At 41.7% G+C, this 24,275-nt stretch overlaps 2 protein-coding genes across 8 annotated transcripts in view; one reads left to right on the forward strand and one right to left on the reverse strand.

Moving 5' to 3' along the window:
• Positions 1 to 346: 346 nt before the first annotated feature.
• On the reverse strand, positions 347 to 20,285 carry CASP3 (caspase 3). 5 transcript variants are annotated; one of them, XM_045018039.1, is made up of 8 exons: positions 13,264 to 13,337; positions 11,816 to 12,007; positions 9,782 to 9,874; positions 7,999 to 8,123; positions 7,322 to 7,450; positions 3,793 to 3,968; positions 3,154 to 3,271; positions 347 to 1,980 (listed from the first exon to the last, which is right to left on the reverse strand). In XM_045018039.1, exons 3-8 carry the CDS (start codon positions 9,853 to 9,855, stop codon positions 1,754 to 1,756), a joined length of 849 nt encoding a protein of 282 aa, XP_044873974.1. In that variant the 5' UTR covers positions 9,856 to 9,874; positions 11,816 to 12,007; positions 13,264 to 13,337; the 3' UTR covers positions 347 to 1,753. The 5 variants fall into 5 exon arrangements, with proteins under 5 accessions (XP_044873974.1, XP_044873975.1, XP_044873972.1 ...); XM_045018040.1 differs by lacking the exon at positions 13,264 to 13,337 and adding an exon at positions 12,466 to 12,481; XM_045018037.1 differs by lacking the exons at positions 11,816 to 12,007; positions 13,264 to 13,337 and adding an exon at positions 20,181 to 20,285.
• PRIMPOL (primase and DNA directed polymerase) overlaps positions 20,251 to 24,275 on the forward strand; it is a 37,156-nt gene continuing 33,131 nt past the window's right edge. For 2 of the 3 annotated variants that reach the window (XM_045018025.1, XM_045018028.1), the window contains exon 1: positions 20,252 to 20,406. The gene's annotated coding sequence lies outside the window, so the exon portion shown is untranslated. Of the gene's footprint in view, positions 20,407 to 24,275 lie in introns of all 3 variants that reach the window. The other variant, XM_045018027.1, reaches the window with a different exon arrangement.

The raw sequence follows: 24,275 nt of genomic DNA on the forward strand, positions 1-24,275 counted from the left end.
ACCACCAATTCAATTAAAGGAAGTTACATGCACATCTGAGGATATAATTTCAGGGAAATAACTGACAGAAAATTAGTTGCACTAATAACTCAATTGTTCGAATAATCACATACATTTCCCTGGAGGTTTATAACTTTGCATGGATAATACTAGATGCCCTGAGAAATGAGTTTCAAAACATAGTATTTGAAGTTACCTCTCAATTTTTGGTGTGAAGAGGGGGAAGAGGAAGACGCACCACAACATCCAGAGGGGGGGAAAAGCAATTAAACAAATTAAAAGTTAGAACCTGATGATTTCTGCAGATTTAAAATGAATGGTAGAATAAAGATAGAAAAGCACTGTATTTAACTTAGGCAATATTTAATTTAATAAGTAAAAAAGATCCAAAGACTCCTTATTGAAATGACAAGGTGTAGTTGCTACCATTAGTTATGCAACTTATTTTTTAAAAAGTTTAAAAAGTCTTATCTGCAAGCGTTCAATGCAGCCATTACAATTCTGAGTATTCTTTTTCATTAATCAAAAGGTGTAGATTGTCAGTCTGAATCAAGATAAATTATTTTATGATTTAATATATAAACAAAAAATCTGCTTCACTTTTGTTTTTTTATCTCCTGTACTCCATTATTAGTGTAGTTTACTGTCACAAAATGCAAAATCAAAAGAACTAATTTACTGTGTCATATTTTACTCAATATGCCTGTTTTACCAAACCTTTAAAGTTAATTATCAAATTTGATACTAGACAAAATCACTGACTTTTCTCCAACACTACAAATCTACTTTATGGGACAGATGAAATGTGGTATTTATATAATGCAAAAGCAAAACAAAAAATCCTATCAAATATGGCAGAAAAAGGAAAATTTACCATTCAGAAATGCAGTTCCATTTGCTGCCTTGTAGGATCGAGACCAAAGTGGTTGTAAGAGGTGTTGAGAACCCTCATATCCCAGGGAGTTAAGGGTGGAATGCAAAGAGCATTTTGCAAGACGGGTCTCTTAGTTCCTCAGCTCCAAAAATCAATTGTATGAATTGTATTTTTAAGTGGGTAGTAAGCACTGACAAGCTAAGTCTCATAACTTTTCATATTTGATAGAAAGTTAAAAAGCCAGAGTGTAGGACAAAAAATTGTTTGAAACTCTGAATAAGCTACACTATTGTATAAACAAATGTAATAACCTGCTTCTACAGTTTACACATTTCTCTGCAGTACTTTTAAAACCCACTCATTTGTAGTGACACTAATACAATATTGCCAAAAATAATAAAATGGCACTGGTATATGCCATATTCTGAATCTGTTCCCTAATTATGTCCAAAATGGAAAGAGAAACTATTTAGAATACACTAATTTTTTCTCTCTCTTCCTCCAGCCAGAATGAAATGTAATGTCACACTAGAACCAATAAGCAATTCAACCTGTCTCTTTCTTCCATTTCTCCAGAAAGTAGGTAATATAGATTAGTAGTAATGCTGTGGAATTACTTTCAAGTTTCTCCGTATTTAGTTACCTGAGCCTGAGTTTCTGAGAGAGCAACACCAAGTTCTACTGTTCTAATGGACAAGTTTAGCTCTGAGTAGGGTCTTAAATTCTCATCTATATTACCTACATAGAATAGTAAACATTAATTCAGATTTGTAAGTGATATTCAATGCTAGTTTTGTTTTCTCACTTTGTGCAAACATTACAAATACAAATGTGTGAAATTATTTAGTGGGAGAAATGTAAGTTACAAGGTGAAGTTCTTTAGTGAGCGAAGTACAGTTCTTTGGTGAGCATGGACACAATACACGGAATCTGCTTCTTTCCATGAAAACCTGGTTGGTTTGAATACGAACTAAATTGTGCCACCTTGCGATTTACACGTGTTAGTATCTGCATAAGCTCAAGTTTCTTTGCATGTTGTTTCAGCATCAAACATAGCGACTGAATAAACCAGGAGCCTTCTGATGAGTTTCTCCAGGAGTAATAGCCTACAGAAGAATAAATTGTTAAGTAAAATACACTTAATTGGTCCAGTGTAGTGCCCTGTGACTGAGTAACAATCAGGAAAAAATAGTTTGTTTACAAGAGTAATTTTCTTGGGAACAATCAATCAAGAGTAATCAAGAGTTAAAATAATTAAAAAAAGGTTTTAAAATAAGTGACTAGCTTGTTACTTAAATAAACACAATATACTTTCAATAGACACGACCACTCCGTCTCCAAAACACAACACAAAGAGTTCAGATTGCCTAACCTTGACCTCCTTTACTAATCTAGACAAACCCTAGGCAAAGGAAGAGTCAAAGCTGGGCAATCCATCTTTCACCACCCAGTGTTCTAAGTGCAGCAGCAGTTTCTATTTAATTACACCATTAAAAGATAAATATACATCAGGAAGAGAGGACAGTATAGACAGATTCAGGATCCAGTTGCTCAGACCTCAGCGTCACCGTCCTTGCCCTTCTCCAATCTACTGTATGCAGGAATAAAGCTAGTAATCTATTCCCTGCCACTGAAATTGTGGATGGCATCAGAGGAGTTCTAATACAAAGTCTCATATGGACAATAGGAAGAATTAGATGACCTCCTCACATTATGTTTGTATTAATCACTATTTCTGGGTTGTGCAGGAACTACAAGTGAAGGTGGAATCTATACAGCAGAAGAAAACTTGATTGGCAGGTACTCCCAAAGGCATCCCAAATAGTAATATACTTTTGTTTCTTGCCATAATTTATTTGCATAGATCTGATTAACTGGGCACACAGTACTACTGCAAATGACTTCAATAACTCAGACATAGGTTAGGGGTTTGTTATAGGAGTGGGTGGCTGAGCTTCTGTGGCCTGCATTGTGCAGGAGGTCAGACTAGATGACCATAATGGTCCCTTCTGACCTTAAGTCTATGAATGTTTGAGTCTGGAGGGTTTGACAGTGAAAAAATACCTTAACATTCAATTTATTGTAGGAATAGGCATTTCAAGCTCTATCTTACTTTGTGCATAAGCACAAGAAAGTGAAAAAAGAAAGGCAACAGGAATTGTTTTATGAAAGAATAAAAAAAAAATGTATTCAACCACCTTCAAGTCAAGTTTAACATTAATACAAACAAACATCTATGTATTTTAGCAATGAAGAATTTTGACATAAGCCTCTCTTACCCGGAACAGTAGAATATGCATATAGGAAGTCTGCTTCTACAGGCATTTTCTGACATGTATTTTCCTCTGAGCTACTGTCTGTTTCAACACCAGAATCTAATTCTGTCCCTCTACAAGCCTGGAGAGAAGGGAGGGGAAACAAATTGAAGAAACTGTAAAGGTCAGCAGTAAACATCACCACGGTGTCCACTGTTAATTCAAACTTTGACATCTCCCTGATGTGAAAAACAATTAAATGAACTATAAAAAAAATGAGATTCCTATACTTAACATTTTTTAGTTCTGTTTGAATGCCAAGTACGGCAATCGGAGTTTATGTAATCGATTGCATCAGTTTGACTAAATTATGGGTTTATTAATTCAAAATTTTGGTTTTGCATATAAGAATCTATTGAAATTCTGACTGATGTTTCAAAGATTTCTGGGTAGCCCTGATGGAACGCATAACTTGACCTATTACAACATCCGCCTACTTACATAAAGCCAGACAGTGCCACCTTCACTCAAGGAGAATAGTATCTTACTCTGCAAGTAGTCCCTTTGAAATCAATATAAGCAGTATAAAATTCTGAGCTTTGCCTCATCATCTAATGGAAAACTTGCATTATTCAAGTAGGTAGCAGCTCAGTTGTGCTTTACCTGAAAGAAGAAGAGTTTTGGCTTTCCCACAAGACTCTTACATCTGTCTCCTCTGAACAGGCCTGTTAACATTTTTAATTCGAAAGGACCATCTGTACCATAGATTAATCCATCTTCACCATGACTTAACAGCACACAAACAAAACTACTTCGATTGCTGTGATCATCTTTAGCAACTAGAAAAAGATAAGAGAAATAATTGGTGTTTGAAACTTCCCATGTATTAGAAAAGTATGATTATGATGTTAACAAGGACCTTATTTGGCAACATTGGGTTCAACAATCGCTTACACATACACGTACAGGCCAGCCATTGTGCCTCACCCGTGACAATGAGAAACCGCCCATGGCAAACATTAGGAGTAGACTATGTAGTTGGCTGCCTTGGGCATCTAATTTTTGAAAGCGGCTCTTGCATGGCTGCTCCTTACACTCCCAGCAGTCAAGACAGGTTCTGAGGCTCTGCCCCTTTTAAGTCTCATGCATTGTTCAGAGCAGCAGTCGTATCTGGGGCAAGAAGCAACTAAACAACCAACAACGCAACCCAACCCAGTCGCCTCCACCTGCACCAGCCGGGAGAACTTCGGGAGAGCGGGTGTTTGCCCCTTTAATGGTATCCTTTCACCTCCTCTGCACTGCTGCATACTTGTGGAACAGAGTGCCAAAGCCTTTAGTGCTAACTCTAATACCCTGGGTAAAAGGCTAGGTGAATCTCTATGTCCATTTAGTCCTCCACTGCGAGGGTCAACAAGACTGAAAATTGATGACAGCTAGGATGATGATGGTTTTTGTAATATAAACAATATATCCAATGAGATCTAGACAAAAAAAACCAAAACTTTCTACATGGTAATGTTGGATCACTACCAACCTGGATTATATTTGAACCAGGGACCCCGTAATAAGAGGGCATCTATCATATTACCAATCCCCCTCAATCATCTGTCTACTCGCTCAATGGTTAATTATCTACTAAACTTTTATTATAGATCCCTATCTTCTCATCCAATTTTATCTTAGTGATATTTGATATTATAGAAATTTATATTCTTAAACAAGAAGTCAGCATTCTACAACAGTATCTCTTAGTTTCAACAACTCCTATTTCATCTGTGTATGTGGCTTTCTATTTTCCCATCATTTACTAACAGGAGTGTTTTAAGGCTCAGTTCTTGGCTCTTTTTACTATTGAGAACACAGCAATTCTAGCTCATACTTAAGACATAACTTCTAGCTAAGCTTTTACCTATAGTACCCTATCTACATTTCTATGTTAATGACATCCAACTCTACATCTCCTTTAGTTAATTCTTTAATCACTAGCTCCCATCTATTGCAATTAATTCCTTTTATAATTTTTCTAATCATTCTACTCTGTAACACCAAGCGATCCAGAATGTTCCCTCCAGAATATTCTTTTCCTTCAGAAAGAGGAACCTGTTACAGGCTTTCTACCTCTGAATCCAATTCAAAATATCATTCCTGATTTCCAAAATTATACATAAACTGCTCTACTCTTCCTCTAACCTTGCATTTGCCTATTCCTCATCTCACTCTGCTCCTATGATGTTATTCATAGAATCATAGCAGTGTAGGACTGGAAAGGACCTTGATAGGTCATCTAGTCCAGTTCCCTGCACTCAAGGCAGGACTAAGTAATAACTAGACCATTCTTGACATGTGTTTGTCTAACCTGTCCTTAAAAACCTCCAAAGACAGAAATTCCACAAGCTCCCTAGGCAAATTATTCCAATGCTTAACTACCCTGACAGTTAGGACGTTTTTCCTAATGTCCAACCTAAACCTCTTTTGCTGCAATTTAAGCCCATTGCTTCTTGCCCTATCTTCAGAGGTTAACGAGAACAATTTTTCACCCTCCTCCTTATAACAGCCTTTTATGTACTTGAAAACTTATGTTCTCCCCCAGTCTTCTCTTCTCCAAACTAAACAAAACCATTTTTTTTTCCAATCTTCCCTCATAGGTGATGTTTTCTAGACCTTTAATCAATTTTGTTGCTCTCCTCTGGACTTTCTCCAATTTGTCCACATCTTTCCTGAAATATGGCGCCCAGAACTGGACACAATACTCCAGCTGAGGTCTTATCAGCATGGAGTAGAGTAGTAGAATTACTTCTTGGGTCTTGCTTACAACACTCCTGCTAATATATCCTAGAATGATGTTTGCTTTTTTTGCAACAGTGTTACACTTTTGACTCATATTTAGCTTGTGATCAACTATGACCCCCCATCTTCCATAGTACTCCTCCCTAGGCAGTCTTTTCCCATTTTGTATGTGTGCAACTGATTGTTCCTTCCTAAGTAGAGTACTTTGCATTTGTCCTTATTGAATTCCATCCTATTTACTTCAGATCATTTCTCCAATTTGTCCGTATCATTTTGAATTTTAATCCTATCCTCTGAAGCACTTGCAACCTTCCCCCCAGCTTGGTATCATCCGCAAACTTTATAAGTGTACTCTTTATGCCATTATCTAAATCACTGATGAAGATGTTGAACAGAACCAGTCCCAGGACCGACCCCTGCAGGACCCCACTTGACATGCCTTCCCAGCTTGACTCTATTGTTCTCCTCCCCAGGATTTTACAGATTAGGTGGGGGAGTTAGTAGCTCACTTTTACTGCTTCATTATGTAGATTTCTCTCTCTTCTAGCATGGTTAGGGGGGCCATGTAGTGTAACCAAAATGACAAAATGAGAGACTATTCTCAGTCTGGACTTAGTTTTTCCTGTTACTGTTCTCCCAGAGATTGAGCAAATGTTAGGGACAAGGGCAGACCTTGCTAAGATGCCACAATAACCTGTGATAGGTGATATGCACAGAAGTAAAGGCAGATGAGGGTAGCAGCCTTGTAGCAGAAATTTAAAAAAAAAAAAAAAAAAAGCTCAAACATGTGCCTTTCTTTCACTGTGAATGTAACAGGAAGGAGGTATTAGGAAACGTGAAAAGAAAAAGTTTAGTTAAACACAGTGGCATTTAAGCAGAGTACCTAGTTTAGAAATAGACAGTAAAGCAGACCTCTACATAAAGACACTTTATATCCTAAAATAGATTTTTTTTAAAATCCTTCATTCTCTTTCCAAACTAGGAATTGTGACAGAAAAGTAACATGTAAATGATCTCAGTTAGTTCTGAACGCCTACCTGGAGGTTAAAGAGTTCAGATTCTGAGGACAGTAGCAAAAATTGCACACAGGGCTCAGTCCTGCAAGGTGCTGAACATGAGGCTAATCCCACAAAACACTGAAGCATGTGAGTAGCCATACATAGTCAATGAACTACTCACATACTTAAAGTGAATCATGTGCTTTGCTGGATCATCCCAGAGGGCTCAGCAGCTTGCAGGATCAAGCCCAAAGAACCTGTTTTGTTTTGTTTTTTTCTTTTAGCATCCACAATTTCCCACTTGTAAGTAGTACTGATCACTTACTCTTTTATCTAAAATTTTAAAGTATATAATTTTAGACTATAGATACATTTTAATAATACAGACCCAGATCATTACTACTTACCATTTTGCAAGATGTCAAACATTTGCTTCCCTGTACGATCATTGTGAAGGTTGACTTTATATCCCAAAGTCATAAAAGTTTCTCTGATGTGTGCAGCATCTGCATCAGTACCAGATCGGAATGACATTCCTTTGTATTTGAAAAGAAGAATCACTTTAACTTCATGTAAAAAACACAGTATAGCTGATTTGGGGCGTCAGAGCCAAATTCTGCTCAGTTATACCAGGATAAGTCTAGACCAACTCCACTGAAGCAAATACTCCAGATTTACACCAGTGTAGCAGAGCAGAATTTGACTCTATGCATTTATCACAAATAAAGCAAAAAGATTTTTCATTTCAAAATGAAAATTTTGAAAGAAAAAAAACCACACCCACCAACAACAGTCTATGGGCCTAAGCAATCATATTAATATCTCTAAAACTGCAAAAAAAACCCATATTGGCTGTTAAAATCAGCTTGATAAGTATGATTTCCTACACTTGTAATTCCCCCGCTATAAATAGATATTTGGAAGTAGCTACCATGAGAATTTACACACATTTAAAAACATTACATTTTTACATTAAAAACATCAGTCATCTGGTTGCATATTTAAGTTTGAAGAACATTACATTTTACCAATTTCTCTGAATTAAGAAGAGCTTTAAAAACAAAATAGAAATATGAACAGTTACCAGTGGCTTGCAGGAAGTTCTTATTATTTATTATTATACATATCCCACTTTCTGGATAATCCATTTTGTAACTCTCATCTGGCTGTATTCCAGAGTCCATGGATTTGCTAACAGGCAGGCTCTTTCTGTATGGAAGCAGATAATATAACAGATGAGTTTACAAAAAACCAACAATTCTTAACAAGAGGAAACTTCCAAAACTAATTTATAAGCTTAGTCTTTTTCTAAATTTTCTCCATATTTTTTGGTCAGGTTCTTTTGCAACTAGTGAAAGTGATGGTAATTTTCACTACTTACTCTTTAAATATTGTAAGTACCTCTATGAGATCAAATCAACCCCTTGATTTTTAAGTCACTAGGGCTCCATACGGGTGCTGGAGTCATATGCATGCAACAGCTAGCAGGATTACTTTGCATAGCCAGGCTCCAAATTGTGAAACTGATTGCATACAGTTCTGTCAAACAGAGTTACACAAATGAAAAAAAATAATCTATTTTTAATCTCTCATTTGCAGTAATCTAATATGCAATTTGTAACAATCTTAAGTAAAAATATTTAGACGGAAGTGTGTCTAAACTGATAGTACGCCTGCAAAGGGGAATATAAAAACCTAAATTAAGAAAACAGATGGCCAAAACAAGAAGCACCACCAACAAAAAATTGTATCCTTCATACTGTATCCTTTCATCCTCAGACATATACACACACAACTCCTACTTACATCAATAGACAACAGTTGTGTGTGTATCTGAGGGCAGAATTGGTGCTAAGAGTTTAGACTTAAAATTCAATTCCACCAAAAAGCTACATTAACAGAAAGTTAAGATTGCACATGTTAAGTGCCCAAGAGCTAGGAAATGACAAAGTTAAAACCTCATGTAACCTTAATTCTGTTCCCATGTGTACATTAATTGCAGTACAGTCCATTACTCTCATCCTGCTTAAATTTTATTCATACAAATACTCACAGTGATGTCACTAATCACATGCCTGAAGTTAGCACATATGTAAGCGATTGCAAGATTGGAGTCTATATGATCACATCACATTCTATTTTTCAAACAATAAACAGGTTTTTTAAACCCAACAATAGGTATGTATGTGTAGCAGCCTGCAGTTCTGAGTAGCATATGTATACCAGATAGAGACCATGAAAGTAATTTATATTACTGCCCAGTGGACATACAAAATCCACAGAGTCCCAGGCAAAGACTAATGCGGAACATTTATCAAGTGTCTGCACTCTTTACAAGCTACACAGAAGTGTTCACAAAAACTGATGCGAGTCCTGTGCAAAGGTATTCTCAACAGTGAAACTGTTATATGCCTTCTGGATAAAGTTGTCAAAGCACCAAGCCCACATAGCTTCACACACACAACTTTATGCTTGCTGAGAATCCCTTGCTTTACTGATTGTCTCCCTCCACTAAACGTTTCAACTAAGGTAGCCTCACCTTCATTGTACATATTACAACGTTAGTGGCATTGCACTTTAACCGTACTCTGCCTATGCAGAACCTGATTTTCAAAAGCTTGTAAGGCTGCCAAATCCAAACCAATGTTAACCAATATTCAGTTTTGCAGTAGACTAAGTTACACTGGGTGTGAATCTGATTTTTTAAAAGAGTTATTTACTAACATTGCAATATCGATGAACTAATCTTTGTGATATTTATTCAGTTTGTGTTATTTGCAGTGTCGCCATAAAATTTCATTAGAGGGCTACTTCTCAGGACATTAAATATTAAATTTATTAAAGAAAACTAGAAACACCACACTCACCCTTGGGAACCAAAGAGAGATTTTGCATCTGCCTCATCGTGACCTGATTGCAGTCCATCTTTTATATCTGCCATTGTTGTTCTTATTTGTTAACTTGAAAACATAAGAAAATAGAAAAGTAAGACACAAATTCCTTTTATTCACAATTTAACTACAACTGTTTCCTGTTGCTATGCTATTGTGAGGAACTTCAGAGGGGCCTAACAAAATTAGGCAATTGGTAGCATGATAGATAAAATCCGGTGTTTACAAATTCAAAAGAAGGAATTTGGGTGGAAGGAATCTGGATTCTATAGAAACTGTACCCACTATTAACTGTACCCACTCATTGTGGATGATTTAATGAAAACAGCAACTCAAAAAAGCAATTAAAATATTAGGCTGTAGAAACAGATGGATAGAAAAAAAATCTGAAAATAACATAATGCTGTTATATAAATTCATGTTATTACTGCACCTTGAAGTTCCAATCACCTCATCTCAAAAAAGACACAAGGGAAATAGAAGAGGTCCAGAGACAGGCAATACAAATGATCTGAGACTTCCATAGGAGGACAAATATTAGATTGTAAGCTCTGAGGGAAGGACCATGTTTTCCTATGGGTTCATATGGGTTCAGCACTTAGCACAACTGGGTCTCATCCTAGTGAGCATATGGATGCTACAGTAACACAAATAATTTTTTAAAAAAGATTAAATAACAAAACAGTATAGAGAGCATACATTGGGTGTTCCTATTTATCTTCCATCATAACACAGGAAAAGGAACTTACAATGAAATTGAGAGGCAACAAGTTTAAAACCAATTAAATATATTTTTTTTAAAAAAACAAACAATGCAATTGTTCCTGTGGAACAATTGTCACAAGTTATCAAGTCCAAGATTTAATAGCATTCAAAAAAGGGTTAGACATTTATACAGAGCAAGAAAATTTATCGTTATACGTTGGAGATGACAAAGAAGTGAGAGCTATAACCCCTCATGCTTCACGGACTAAGCCAGCTATGAAATGACAAGAGTTTGAAAGAAACTTCCTCGATGGGCTAGTTATTCCATATTTGTCCATTGCAAGGATTGTTGCATCACCTTCTGAAGTATGTGATAGAATGGATCTATATAAAATTTTAAATAACCAAAGATATCAAGTTGCAAGTGTTGCTGATCAGACAAGATGAAAAAAATAGTATTCTCTGCTTTGGTTAAGCGTGGAGCTGGCAATGCAAGTTTGATCCTTTCACAGCCATATTGTTGTTTCCCCCCTTGCTCTGGCCAATGTGTGTCTTAATATACTGTGAATATCCTCAGAACCATGCGAGTCCATCTTCTGTGGATGCAATTGCTAATGCATCAAAAGTGTTAACATCATTACATGCACCTCTATTTTTAAAGAAAAAAGTTTGTTATTTTTCAGTGGCTTCAAAAGATGTCCCATGTATACTCTGGGTACATTTTCTATATCAATTGGGGCTCTAATGTAATTAAGCAACTCCTTGACCACTAAATGTTTCCAGACTATTTTTACAGACCTGAAAGCTAGGATCCTGGAAATCAGCAGAAGATTAGATTCCCTGGATGTGAACCTGCAAGGGGACCAAATATGGCATAATCCTACCCTAAATTTTAGCAGTTGCCTTCAGGACAATCAAATGTAGGAGGAAATGTGTCTGCGCTGCTAAACTTGCCGGCTCAGCACTATGAGCACATACCATAGCACTGGGCAAGGAGCATCAGTTAAATTGCTTTAGTCTTTTTTTTTTTTAATCCCAAAGAGAAGAATATAGAGAAAAAAAGAAAAGAAGATGGTGGTAGGAGAATAGAAATATTGTGGAAAGAGACAGATACAGATAGAGAGGAGGTGGTCTAATGGCAGCACATGTTCACATAAAACCAAATTTAGTTCTTTATGTTAGGACAACATGGGCAGAGTGACTTTGTAGACAATGTACTAAGCCCCAGGAAGAAGCCCCTAGCAACCTCTCTAGCCAACTGATAAGGCTGCATTAAAACATTACAGAGTCAAAAGCAGGGCTTACCTTTATTCAGTGCCTTTTTTGAGTGAAGGGTGGGGAATTAGGCAATTGCAGAACCTCCAGAAAGAACAGGGGCATACACAAAAAGGAGTAGATTCAAGGAAAGAGGAAGAAAAAGATGCACACAACAAGAAAGGGGTAGAAAAGAGACAGAAAATGGCAGAAAGAAATTGCTAGTAGAAGGAGGGAAGGTCCCTAGAAGAAACAAAAAAAGAATACAAATCTTTCACCATTGTGCATATTTTTCCATTTCATAATTCTTAGTTTGGCTACAGATCAGGAGTCTTTAAAAGGTGAAACTGCAGAAATATTTTAAAATAGGTGTATTATTTATTGCCCTCATCGCTATAATATCTAAGCACCTATTGAATAGATGTTTCTAATCCCTGCAAGCTCCGCTCCTAAGTAGCTTGCAGGGATCAGAAACTCTCTCAGGACTTGTCTACACTACCAAGTTTTGTTGACAAAACTTATGTCAACACCCAAAAGTTGACAAAAGAAAAATCGCCAAAGGGTGTTCACACTTGCTCTCTCTGTTGACAGATCATGTCCACATTGGGGACACCATCATTGACAGGGTAAGCGATGCACCAAGGATATGTATCCCACAGTGCAGTGTTGTGGGAAGGAAGAGCTGATTGCTGCGTACGTACTAATATAATTAATAGAGTAACAATGAATACTCTAGATAGGAAAAATAAGTGGGGCCTTCAGCACATAATGACGTTAAATTAATTCTTCCTCCCCACAGCTGCATGGTGACTGAAGTCAGATATGTTTGGTCTGCTCCAGTGATTCTAAATTATGTTTTTTTGTGACATCACAGTTACTACGAGAGCCCACTTCACTTGGTCTATAGGGCCTCTAGTAAGTGGTACTTTTGAATTATAACACAATTCAGTGCTTATAAAAATAAATATAAAAACACTTGGAAAAACCATGCTACAAAATACAAAAATGCCACGTACTACACCCCCTTTGGCCAATTCCACAGCTCAGCAAGGTTCCAGTGGTAGCTACAATTTCCAGTCTGATGCATTCTATGGCATCTGAGTGGAGATGGCCTGTGCACCTTTTGGAAGCTGAAGTGCCAGGAAAGAAAGTTAGGGTAAGATCAGTTATGTGCTGCATGCCCTATTTACCTTTGCTATTTGAGCATTAAGTAACTACAGATTCATTTATATCATTTTCAAATTGAGACCTGTAGTTCACCTTTAATGTTTATGGAATTTTGAGTCTCTTAATGAAACAAGTTAGCTACACTTTAAAAAAAAAACAAAAAACAGAGACCCATCAGCAGACATCTGTTTTGTTGCTGTGCACTCAGACACACGCTGTCAGTAATAATTTTTCTCTATTCCATAGCACCGATGCCAACACCACATAATAGCAATGCTCTTGGGAGGACAATGCTCGTTCTTGCTGACTTAGAGTACTAAGAATTACCTCACCTTAGTTAGCTAATGCAATGATGTAATTTTCTGTCAAGGAAAATGCACATTTATCCACGGAGGATGATCTCATGCTACAGGGGACAAAAAAGTACCTTTGAGCAAACATGTTTAGAATTAATTATAATTGTTCTGCTCTTTGAATTTTTTTTCCTGAGTCTTAAAATATCAGTTATGTGCACGCAGTCAGATAATAGGAACTTTAAACAGCAAAGGAAGCTTTTAAAAACACCTGATGTGATTACTAGCAGAATACTGATCCCTTTTCCTTAGCTTTTGGAACATTTGATTTACCCTTTAGGATCATTTGATTTGTTTTATTAAAAAAATTCAATGATTAAATGGATAAAAAGATACAAAAAAAGAGACAGAAGATGTAAAGAAAGCTACTTTTTCTAGAGCTTCCTAAGGATGGAAGGGGCAAAGAGAGAATCAGTTGAAACAGGTCCCAAAATTAGAGCTGCTGGCAAACTACAACAAATGACTGCAGTAACAGTCTCCCTGTACAATAATTATTCAAATAAGATTTTTTTTTAAATGAGCAGAGCTGTTCTAAGTTATCCCTTTTGCTGGGACAATGATCGACTAATAAAATAATTTCTTGACCATAGTCAAATGACTTAGAGCAACTGCAATCCCTAACTCCATCTGGACCTACTAAGATTAAACTCAGTCAGGCAATGCTTCACTGTATGACATTCATGTTTTAAGTCAATGCAATCACCAAAGATTTTTTTTTGTATTATATGTCTGAATTGTGAAACATACAAGGGAAATTAATGATAGAGAATCAGAGTGTAAATAACATTAAAGTTTCTTTGACTTGGAAGCAAATAACTGAACCGTCTTTGGTTTCTCCACACCCCGTGAAATATGCAAACCATAAGGGACAATGACAGCACATGTTCAATATATGCCAGCTATGTTATGAAGCTCTGCTCAGAGTAAAATAAATGCCTCAAAACAAATGTCTCAATGTCTTCTTTTTTTAATAATTACTCTGATTTCCTCCCACAGTTTACAATTTCCCACTTTACATGATTATAGTGGAACACCGGAAACAGTCCACTATGTGAACAAATAGAATATATGCATCCAGGAAATACTGGAATGAACAATGCAGCTCTTTAAAATGAATAGCTAGTACAGGGGTAGGCAACCTATGGCACGCGTGTCAAAGGCAGCACGAGAGCTGATTTTCAGTGGCACTCACAATGCCCGGGTCCTGGCCACCGGTCAGGGGGGTTCTGCATTTTAATTTAATTTTAAATGAAGTTTCTTAAACATTTTAAAAATTGTATTTACTTTACATACAACAATAGTTTAGTTATATATTATAGACTTATAGAAAGAGATCTTCTAAAAACGTTAAAATGTATTACTGGCACACAAAATCTTAAATTAGAGTGAATAAATGAAGACTTGGCACACCACTTCTGAAAGGTTGCCGACCCCGAGCTAGTATATGAGGAAAAAAACTCAAATCAAACCGAAACCAGAATATTTGTCTCTTAAAACCCCAAATTACAAATGTTTAAACTAGAGATTTAATTCTGTATATGAAATTATACCAGTACCAAATATTGCACTTTTTTGTAACCATTATGCTACTGAAACCTTGGTTTGTGGTTATTATTGGCTAGGTGAGTTGCTCACCTAACAAGAGACCACAAGCCACAAAACACATGATCAGAAAAATGTCATACAAGTCATTTTCTAGCATAGCATCCATTAGTATCAAGGACAACTTCAAAGTGAAAAGATTAACATCACAATGTGTACAAATACTGTAAAATGGTTACAAAAATAGTTCTACTCAAATAATTTTGAAAGACCGGAGTGCTGGCCCACTGTTGGGAGAGAAGAAATGAAAAGGAAAGTGCTTTGCAACAGCCATTTCCAGACAATTATAGCAGTGTGAAAAGTTCTAATGAGATTTTCATCCAGTCATCTATGGATGGAAAGACAACAATAAATTACACTGGTCCTTGACAGTCAATACTGATAATACATTTCCCCACCTGGAAATAAGTATCTTTTCTGACCTCCCAATCTCCTAAAGCAGAATTTTTAAAGTATCTCATTGTATGAATGATCAAGGAAAAACTTCACAAACTATTGGTGTTCACAGAACACAGTTGGTGAATAGTTGCGTTGGACTGTCAGTTAAATAAAAAGCAAAATGGTGCAATATGGTCAATAAAACGGGGGAGGGATAGCTCAGTGGTTTGTGCATTGGACTGCTAAACCCAGGGTTGTGAGTTCAATCCTTGAGGGGGCCATTTAAGGATCTGGGGCAAAAATCAGTCTAGGGATTGGTCCTAATTTGAGCAGGGGGTTGGACTAGATGACCTCCTGAGGTCCCTTCCAACCCTGATATTCTATGAATACATATTATATGATACTTCAATTTCAAAATTCAGCTAGTCTCTTCAATACTGCATTTGAAACTGCCTATTAACTTATTGAAATGATCAGTACAGTAACAAATTTTCTTCCCCATAAATTTCCTTCCTCTGTCCCCTAAAAAAATCCTTAATCCCAATAATTTAGAGGAAAAAAACACAATTTGCAGAATTCTGCAGAAGCTATATTTTCCAGGAGCAGCTGAAGTATGATGTGGATACATTTGTATTTGCTGCACAGGGGCTCCATTTTCAGAACGCTTTGAAGCGCAAAGATTTTTTTGGAATAATAGCAACTTGCTACTAAACAATGGGCAAGTCTACAAGAAGAGAGATTTAAGGTGGAAGAAGTTAATACAGACGGTCAGGCAATTTCTTCCAATAAAACTAATTCAATACGACTTTTATTTGTAAATTGATACTCAGAAAATGTGCTCAGACAAAATACAGGCAATACTCCACAAATATTGAAGAAGGATTGGACAGAGTTCAGAGAAGAGCTACAAGAATGATTTGAGGGCTGGAAAACATGCTTTACAATGAGAGACTTCAGGTAAATAGTTTCAGATCCTTATCAGAGCGTGCGTAGAGGTAACGATCACATACACAAGCAGAGGATATCCAATACTGGAGGGCTCTTTAACCTAGAAGACAATGCCATACCAATGTTCAATGGCTGAAAGCTGAAGCTAGAAAAATTCAAACTGGAAATTAGGTGCAATTTTTAACAGTGTAATCAATCACTGGAACATCTTAACCTAGGGAAATGGCAGATTTGCTATCACTTAAAAAACATCTTTAACTCTAGACTGGATATCTTTCTAAAAGATGTGTAGAAAACATGAGTTCTCAGGCTCAAAGCAGAAATTTTGAGGTTAAATTCAATGGTCTGCAGAAAGTTAGACTAGATTACCATAATGGTGCCTTTCCCTACTGTCCAGAAAAGGGACAAGACACACCCAATACTCCATCCCCACCGGATTCACATGAGGGTAAACTCCACAAATGCAAATTACAGCTTTCCTTGTTTGCATTGGTGCAAATATTTCCGCGACTGGCAATCAGTTGCTGGAAACAGGATAAATCCTCAATGTAGACATTGCCCAGCTATTTACTCCTGACCATTTTAGCAGAAACACCCTGCTACACTGGGGCTGTGGATGGAGCTTAAAATATCACCAACTTCCCCCCCAACACCAATATGACCCCTAGCTTAAACAGAGCTGATTCTGTTTAAAATACATCAACTATATAAAGCAACAAAAGAGTTCTATGGCACCTTATAGACTAACAGACGTATTGGAGCATAAGCTTTCGTGGGTGAATACCCACTTAATCAGATGAATGTAGTGGAAATTTCCAGAGACAGGTATAAATATGCAGGCAAAAATCAATCTAGAGATAATGAGGTTAGTTCAATCAGGGAGGATGAAGCCCTCTTCTAGCAGTTGAGGTGTGAACACCAAAGGAGGAGAAACTGCTTTTGTAGTTGGCTAGCCATTCACAGTCTTTGTTTAATCCTGAGCTGATGGTGTCAAATTTGCAAATGAACTGAAGCTCAGCAGTTTCTCTTTGAAGTCTGGTCCTGAAGTTTTCTTGCTGCAGGATGGCTTTAAATCTCCTATTGTGTGTCCAGGGAGGCTGAAGTGTTCTCCTACAGGTTTTTGTATATTGCCATTCCAAATATCTGACTTGTGTCCATTTATGCTTTTATGTAGGGATTGTCCAGTTTGGCTGATGTACATAGCAGAGGGTCATTGCTGGCACATGATGGCATATATTACATTGGTGGACGTGCAGGTGAATGAAGCGGTGTTGTGGCTGATCTGGTTAGGTCCTGTGATGGTGTCGCTGGTGTAGATATGTGGGCACAGTTCGCATCGAGGTTTGTTGCATAGATTGGTTCCTGAGAAAGAGTTACTATGGTGCGGTGAGAATATGCTTAAGGTTGGTGGGTTGTCAGTGGATGAGGACTGGACTGCCTCCCAAGGCCTCTGAAAGCGAGGAATCATTGTCCAGGATGGGTTGTAGATCATTGATGATGCGCTGGAGAGGTTTTAGCTGAGGAGTATAGGTAATGGCCAGTGGAGTTCTGTTGGTTTCTTTCTTGGGCTTGTCTTGCAGCAGGAGGCTTCTAGGTACACGCCTGACTGTTGATTTCTTTCCTTATTTCCTCGTGTGGGTATCGTAGTTTTGAGAATGCTTGGTGAAGATCTTGTAGGTGTGGTCTCTGTCTGAGGGGTTGGAGCAAATGCGGTTGTACCTCAGTGCTTGGCTGTAGAGGATGGATCGTGTAGTATGTCTGGGATGGAAGCTGGAGGCATGAAGGTAGGCATAGTGGTCGTGGGTTTTCGGTATAGGGTGGTGTTAACGTGACCGTCACTTATGTGTACCATGGTATCTAGGAAGTGGATCTCCCGTGTAGATTGGTCGAGGCTAAGGTTGATGGTGGGGTGGATTTATGTCCCCCGCAGACTGCTTTGCTTCCCTGAAGAAAAATGACTTTCTGACAGGGAAGCAAAGGAAAGCCACAAGAGTGGTCATGCAATCCTCCCCAGCAGTATGTTTTGGGTGCCCAGGGCAGCTGGCAGAGAGGTAAATCACGGGAGGCAAGAGGCGAAACTTGGGAAGACCCAGCTGGTCTACCTTGCACCAGGCTCAGCTGCTAGTCCTGGCTGTGCTGGGCAGGACGGGACTTCCTCTTCCCCCTGCACAGCATCTGGGGCCTGTCAGACCCACCCTCAGATTTCTCCCCGAGCTGCAGGAAGCTCTGCAAACCCCTGCCCTCCCCCACAGTTCCTGCACCCATTGCTCCTCAGCTGCAGGGGGAGGGATTCCTGTACAGGGAGCTTCTCCCCATCCGCCCAACCCCCATGCATCCAGACCCTCTCATACTCAGACCCTCCAACTGACAACCCTTCCCCCAGCGATGAGTCCCATTCCCCAGGTACCTGGCCCACCCCAACGAGCCATCCGCACCCGGATCCCCACCCCACTGAGCCAGAACCAACTGCACCTGGATCCCAACCCCACTGAGCTCTACACCCCTAGCATCTGAACCCCTCACTGAGCCCCCCCACACCCAGACAGCCATGCCGAACTCTATCCCCCCCCCAATACTCCCCCACCATAGAGCCCAACCACTTTCACCTGGACCCCCAACAGAGTCCCATTACTGTTGCACCTAGAACCCCGCAACAAGCCCCTGTGCACCCAGATCTCCAGAGCTATCCACACCCAGATCCCTCTCAACCTACACCTGGATCCACTCACATTAAGCCCCATCCACACCTGGATCTTGCCTTACAGACCATGCCTGCCCACACAGAGGGGCAGGGCCCTAGGGTGTTTCTGGGGCAGGCCAGGTACTTGCACTGTGTCAGGGTCAGGTGCAGCCTGTGCTCCCCAGTATCATGATGGAGCCTCCACATTTATTTAACAAATAAAATTTGCAGAATGTTGCAGAATTTTAAAATAACGTGCACATCATTTTAATATTTTTGGTGTAGAATTTTAATTTTTTTTGATACCGAATGCCCTCAGGCATATATACTCCCGTTTAGTATTACTATATGCTGACAATAAGAGGGGCTGAAAGATTAGACTGGGAGTTTTAATTAATTATTATTACTATTTCCAAACAAAACCTTAAAGTCAATTAAATTAGATTTCAACATTCTCTCGCAGCACCGTGTAAGAACATGAGAGCCAGAAACAAACTCTAGGAAACTGAAAATGGTTAGTCTATTCTAGCTGTGCACAGGAGGGAAAGGAAAGCATCTTGCATTGCATTACAGTAAAAAAAATCGTATTCATTAATTCATATTGCAGCCATATTTTAACTTTTAATAGTACTTTACTTTCATGTTTTGACACTGTAAGGCATTATGGGTACGGGGTTGTCTACACTTGGAAATTTCCTGGAATTGTTACTCCGAAAGAACGAGTTAAGCGAACCCGGACAAAGGCTCTCACGGGCTGGGGCTGGAATAAGAGCGCCTTATACAGAAATAACTGTCAACACATAATTCTTCCGGAAGAGCTATGGGGGACTGGACAAGCGCAGCCCCGGAACCCTGTTAACCCCACCCTGCCACTCCGCAGAAGCGGCTGCATTTCGGCGGCGGGTGCCAGGCTCGCAGCGCCTGTCGGCTCGGGAAGGGCGAGGGGGGAAGGTGCCTCGGGCGGTAACCCCGGATCGTCTGTTGCTTCCACGCCAGGCAGCGAGAACCAGCCAAGCCCCCTTTCCAGAGCGTCCCGCGGCAACCCGGGCTCGGAGCGAGCCCCGCTGAGCCCGGCCCGGGAGCAGGGCAGCCGGAGCCGCCCGGGCTCTTTGTTCGCCCCAAGGCGGCGAGGCTGGGAGCTGCCCGGGCTAAGCGGGGGCAGCGCCACCCTGCGAGCAGCCAGACCCCGGCAACCCCCCTTTCCCCCGCGAGGACCCCACGCCTCGATCGCGGCTCCCGCCGCGCCCCGGTACCGGCCGGGCGCTCCCCGTCCAGCACAGCCACCGACCTGCCGCCGCCGCCGCCTCCCGCTCGCAGCTCAGCTCAGCTCAGCGCCACACTAGAGCAGACGGCGCATGCGCGCCGGCCTGGGTGTCCGTTGGACTCGGCCGCTCGCTCCGCCCCGGCCCCGCCTTGCGGGGGAGGGGGCGGGCACAGGGCGGCGGCCGCCGGTTCAAACGCGGCCAGGCGGGCTCTGAGCGCGGGACGGGCTGGCGAGTCTGTCCCCCCCTGCGGTGAGTGTGCGCCGAGTGGGGCGGGGCAGCCCGGGCACAGGCCGGCGTTACCGCCGCCCCCTCGGCCTGCTCCTGGCGGGGTGGGCCCCGTTCGGGAGCGCCGGGAGCGGGCCTGACAGCGCGTCCCCCGGCCCCAGCAGTCGGGCTGGGTGTCCCCGCGGGCGGGCGGGGAGAGGGATGGACATGGGACAGCATTTGTACCGGGGCCAAAACCCGGCCCCAGGGGCAGGAGGCGGGGCTAAGAGATGGGGACACGAGCGGCCGGACTGTGCCGGGGAGGCGCAACAAGTGACCCCAAGTGGAGTGAGCGGGCTGCCGTGGCGGCCTGAGCGGGCTGTGAGTGGCAGAGGGGCTCTTCCTCCGCCCGCAGGCGGGACGCTCCCAGCAGCACCCAGCTGGACGCTCGCCAGCCGTGGTCCTGAAGGTACAGCGTAGCCCCAGGCTCAGCAGTCTGGCTTGGTTTTAGCTGAATTGCTCTCTCGAGAGCTGCCAGGGGAGGCTTGATTCAGTGCAGTACTTCACACCCACCGTCCGAAAACTCTTCACACGCATCGTGCCTGGCTTTGGGGTGAAAATAATTCCTTGTCAGGTTATGTAGGGGTAACGTCTGGACAGAACTTCATAGCAGCTCCTACATTTCTTTTAGCTGGTGCTCTGATTTCCTCAGTAATACTCTGCTTCCTGTAATCCACTGTAAATGTAGTTTCACTCCATTTATTTTTGGTCTAGCGAAATTTGGATTTAAGTCAGCTGTATGTAGCAAACAGAAGCTACCTATGCCTGGCTTACACTAAAAAACTAAGCCTACTCCATACAAACCACTCCTGCTTTGCAAAATGGCACTGCCCCTTCTCCAAGGGTGAGACACAGCCTTCACTTACCCCTCACAAAGTCCTGGAAGCCACTGTTCTCTATGCCACCAGCCTGCTGATAGTCCCTATAGCCAGAAGAGAACCGTGTGCATCTTTATTGACATAGGCTACAGAACTCAGTACTCAAAGCATAATTGATGATATAAGAATGGCCACACTGGGTCAGACCAAAGGTCCATCTAGCCCAGTATCCTGTCTTCTGACAGTTGCCAATGCCAAGTCCCCCAGAGGGAATGAACAGAATAGGTAATCATCAAGTGATCCATTCCCTGTACACATGTACCACTCCTCATATCACAGTGACAGATCTGCCAACCTGGTCCTACTAATCCCTCAACCGTTTAATACAATGACATTGAACACTGTTAATGGCAGTTGGAGAGCATGTGGATAAATGCTGGGATTCAAATCTGGAACACAACACAAACAATGGCACAGTCTTGCAGACCTGCCTCATGTCTTCTTACACTGGCAATGGTGCTACTGCACCTTCCCAGTAGCTATTGTGAGCATTGAGGGACAGAGTTTAGTCAGGGCATTCCAAACTGGCATTAGGTCTAGAGCAGGGGTTCTCAAACTTCATTGCACCACAAGCCCCTTCTGACAAAAATTACTGCATGACCCCAGGAGTGGGGACTGAGGCCTGGTCTACACTAGGACTTTAATTCGAATTTAGCAGCGTTAATTCGAACTAACCGCTCAACCGTCCACACCAGGAAGCCATTTAATTCGAACTAGAGGGCTCTTTAGTTCGAATTTGGTACTCCACCCCGGCAGGTGGAGTAACGCTAAATTCGACATGGCTAGTTCGAATTAGGCTAGGTGTGGATGGAAATCGAACTTAGTAGCTCCGGGAGCTATCCCACACTGCACCACTCTGTTGACGCTCTGGACAGCAGCCCGAGCTTGGATTCTCTGCCCAGCCACACAGGAAATGAACCGCGAAAATTTGAATTCATTTTCCTGTCTGGGCGGTTTGAATCTGACGTTCTGGTTGCACATCGGGGCGAGCTCCGCAGCACCGGCAGCAATGCAAAGCTCTCCAGCAGAGGAGTTCATGTAATCTCTGAATAGAAAGAGGGACCCGGCATAGACAGACCGGGAACTCTTGGATCTGATCGGTGTGTGGGGCGAGGAGTCTGTGCTTTCGGAGCTGCGCTCCAACGAACGGAATGCAAAGACCTACGAGAAGGTCTCCAAAGCCATGATACAGACTGAGGATACAGCCGTCATGCAACGCAGCGCCGCGTGAAAATCAAGGACCCCAGATAAGGCTACCAAAAAATCAAAGCGGCCAACGGACGCTACGGAGCCTGCCACCACTGCCCCACCAGTGACCATGGACTCTGATGATGGGACAGTGTCGACGGACAGTTCCTCGACGATGTTCACGGACGGGGAAGATGAGGAAGGGTTTGTGGAGGACGAGGCAGGCGACAGCGCTTACAACGCTGGTTTCCCCGACAGCCAGGATCTATTCATCACCCTCACGGAGATCCCCTACCAACCCTCCCCGGCCAGGAACCCGGATCCTGAATCAGGGGTAGGAGCAGTCGGTAAGTGCTTTAACCATGTTAACTTTTATTCTTAATATAACAGGAATCTGAAGTGTGTGAAAAGGAGGTCTCTGTATATATGGTGATAGAACACAAATCCTCCTGGGAGAACGCCACGAAGCTCTCCTGCCGTTAATCGATAAGCATCAGCAGGAGGTTCCTGGGGAGAGCTGCCTTATTGGGTGCTCCGTGATAGCACACTTTTCCGCGCGAGGCTTTCATGCGGTATTCAGGGAGCACTGCCTCCCAGAGCACGGCTGCATAGGTCCGTGGTTCGTGCTAGATTTCACGCAGCATGCGCTCTCTATCTCCTTCAGTGCCTGTCCTCACGGTGATCTCGCTCTTAGACTCCTGCATCTAAGTAGGGGAAGAAATGTTACGTTACGCCTGGTCCAAAGTATTTTTAATAAATAAACGGACAGACGGCATAGCACAGACTCAGCACGCAGCTGCGTGACGAGCGTAACGGAAAGCCAAAGAATCAAATGGACGCTCATGGAGGGAGGGGGGAACGAGGACGCAAGGTATCCCACAGTTCCTGCTGTCTCCGAAAAGCATTTGCATTCTTGGCTGATCTCCAAATGCTTCTAGGGTCAAACACAGTGTCCGCGGTGGGACGGGGCATAGCTCGGCAATTTACGCACCCCCCCGACCCCCAGAAGTAAAAGGGAAAACAATCCTCTGTTGACTCTTTTACATGTCACCGTATCTGTACTGAATGCTGCAGATAGACGCGATGGTGCAGCACTCAACACCAACATCCTTGCTCCCCCCACGCTATGGATGGCTGATGGTACAAAACGATGGAAATCCATCCTCATCATCAGCCTATTGGCACATGGGGCAGTGCAAAAGGGCTGGTAACCATGACAACCGTACCAACTTGCTTGGGACCGGTCGGTCAAGGCCGCCTGTTGCTAATTTTTCATGGTAGATGGTGCAGTATGGCTGGTAACCGTCCTCATCATTGCAACAGGGGGCTGAGATCCATCAGCCCCCACCCTTCATTGTAAAGAAAAGATTCAATTGCCCCTGGAGTAGCAGAGGGATGAGTGGCTCCCTCCTCCACACCCCTTAATGTCATCTCTGGACTATCATTGCAGCTGGAGGCTTCCTTCCACTCATTTCTCACAAACGACTACCTGTGTCTTATTCATGCATTCTATATTACTTCATCACACAAGTGGGGGGACAATGGTATTGGAACCCAGGAAGGCTGGGGGAAGAACGTAATGAACAGCTGGGGTTGTTTCAGGAGCACACCCTGTGAATAGCGTTCAGCTCAAAATTTATGCAGGATTGGACAGAGAGCAGCTGTGGTCTCTGATTGTATGATACAGTGGTTCTCTAGTACAGTTGCACATAATCTAGGCAGGACTGATTCTATTTTTAGATACCCAAAAAGGAGGGATTGACTCGGGGAGTCATTCCCAAATTTTGC

The sequence above is a fragment of the Mauremys mutica genome, chromosome 5 (assembly GCF_020497125.1).
Source record: "Mauremys mutica isolate MM-2020 ecotype Southern chromosome 5, ASM2049712v1, whole genome shotgun sequence".
NCBI classification, from domain to species: Eukaryota; Metazoa; Chordata; order Testudines; family Geoemydidae; genus Mauremys; species Mauremys mutica.

Excerpts from the sequence above, each read along its gene's own strand:
- CASP3 (XM_045018037.1), bottom strand. The coding sequence starts at position 9,855 with ATGGCAGATATAAAAGATGGACTGCAATCAGGTCACGATGAGGCAGAT. Across the intron at positions 3,272-3,792 it reads CAAAACTCTTCTTCTTTCAG|GCTTGTAGAGGGACAGAATT; the intron begins GTAAAGCACAAC and ends CCTTCTCTCCAG. Across the intron at positions 1,981-3,153 it reads TGCATATTCTACTGTTCCGG|GCTATTACTCCTGGAGAAAC; the intron begins GTAAGAGAGGCT and ends ATTCTTCTGTAG.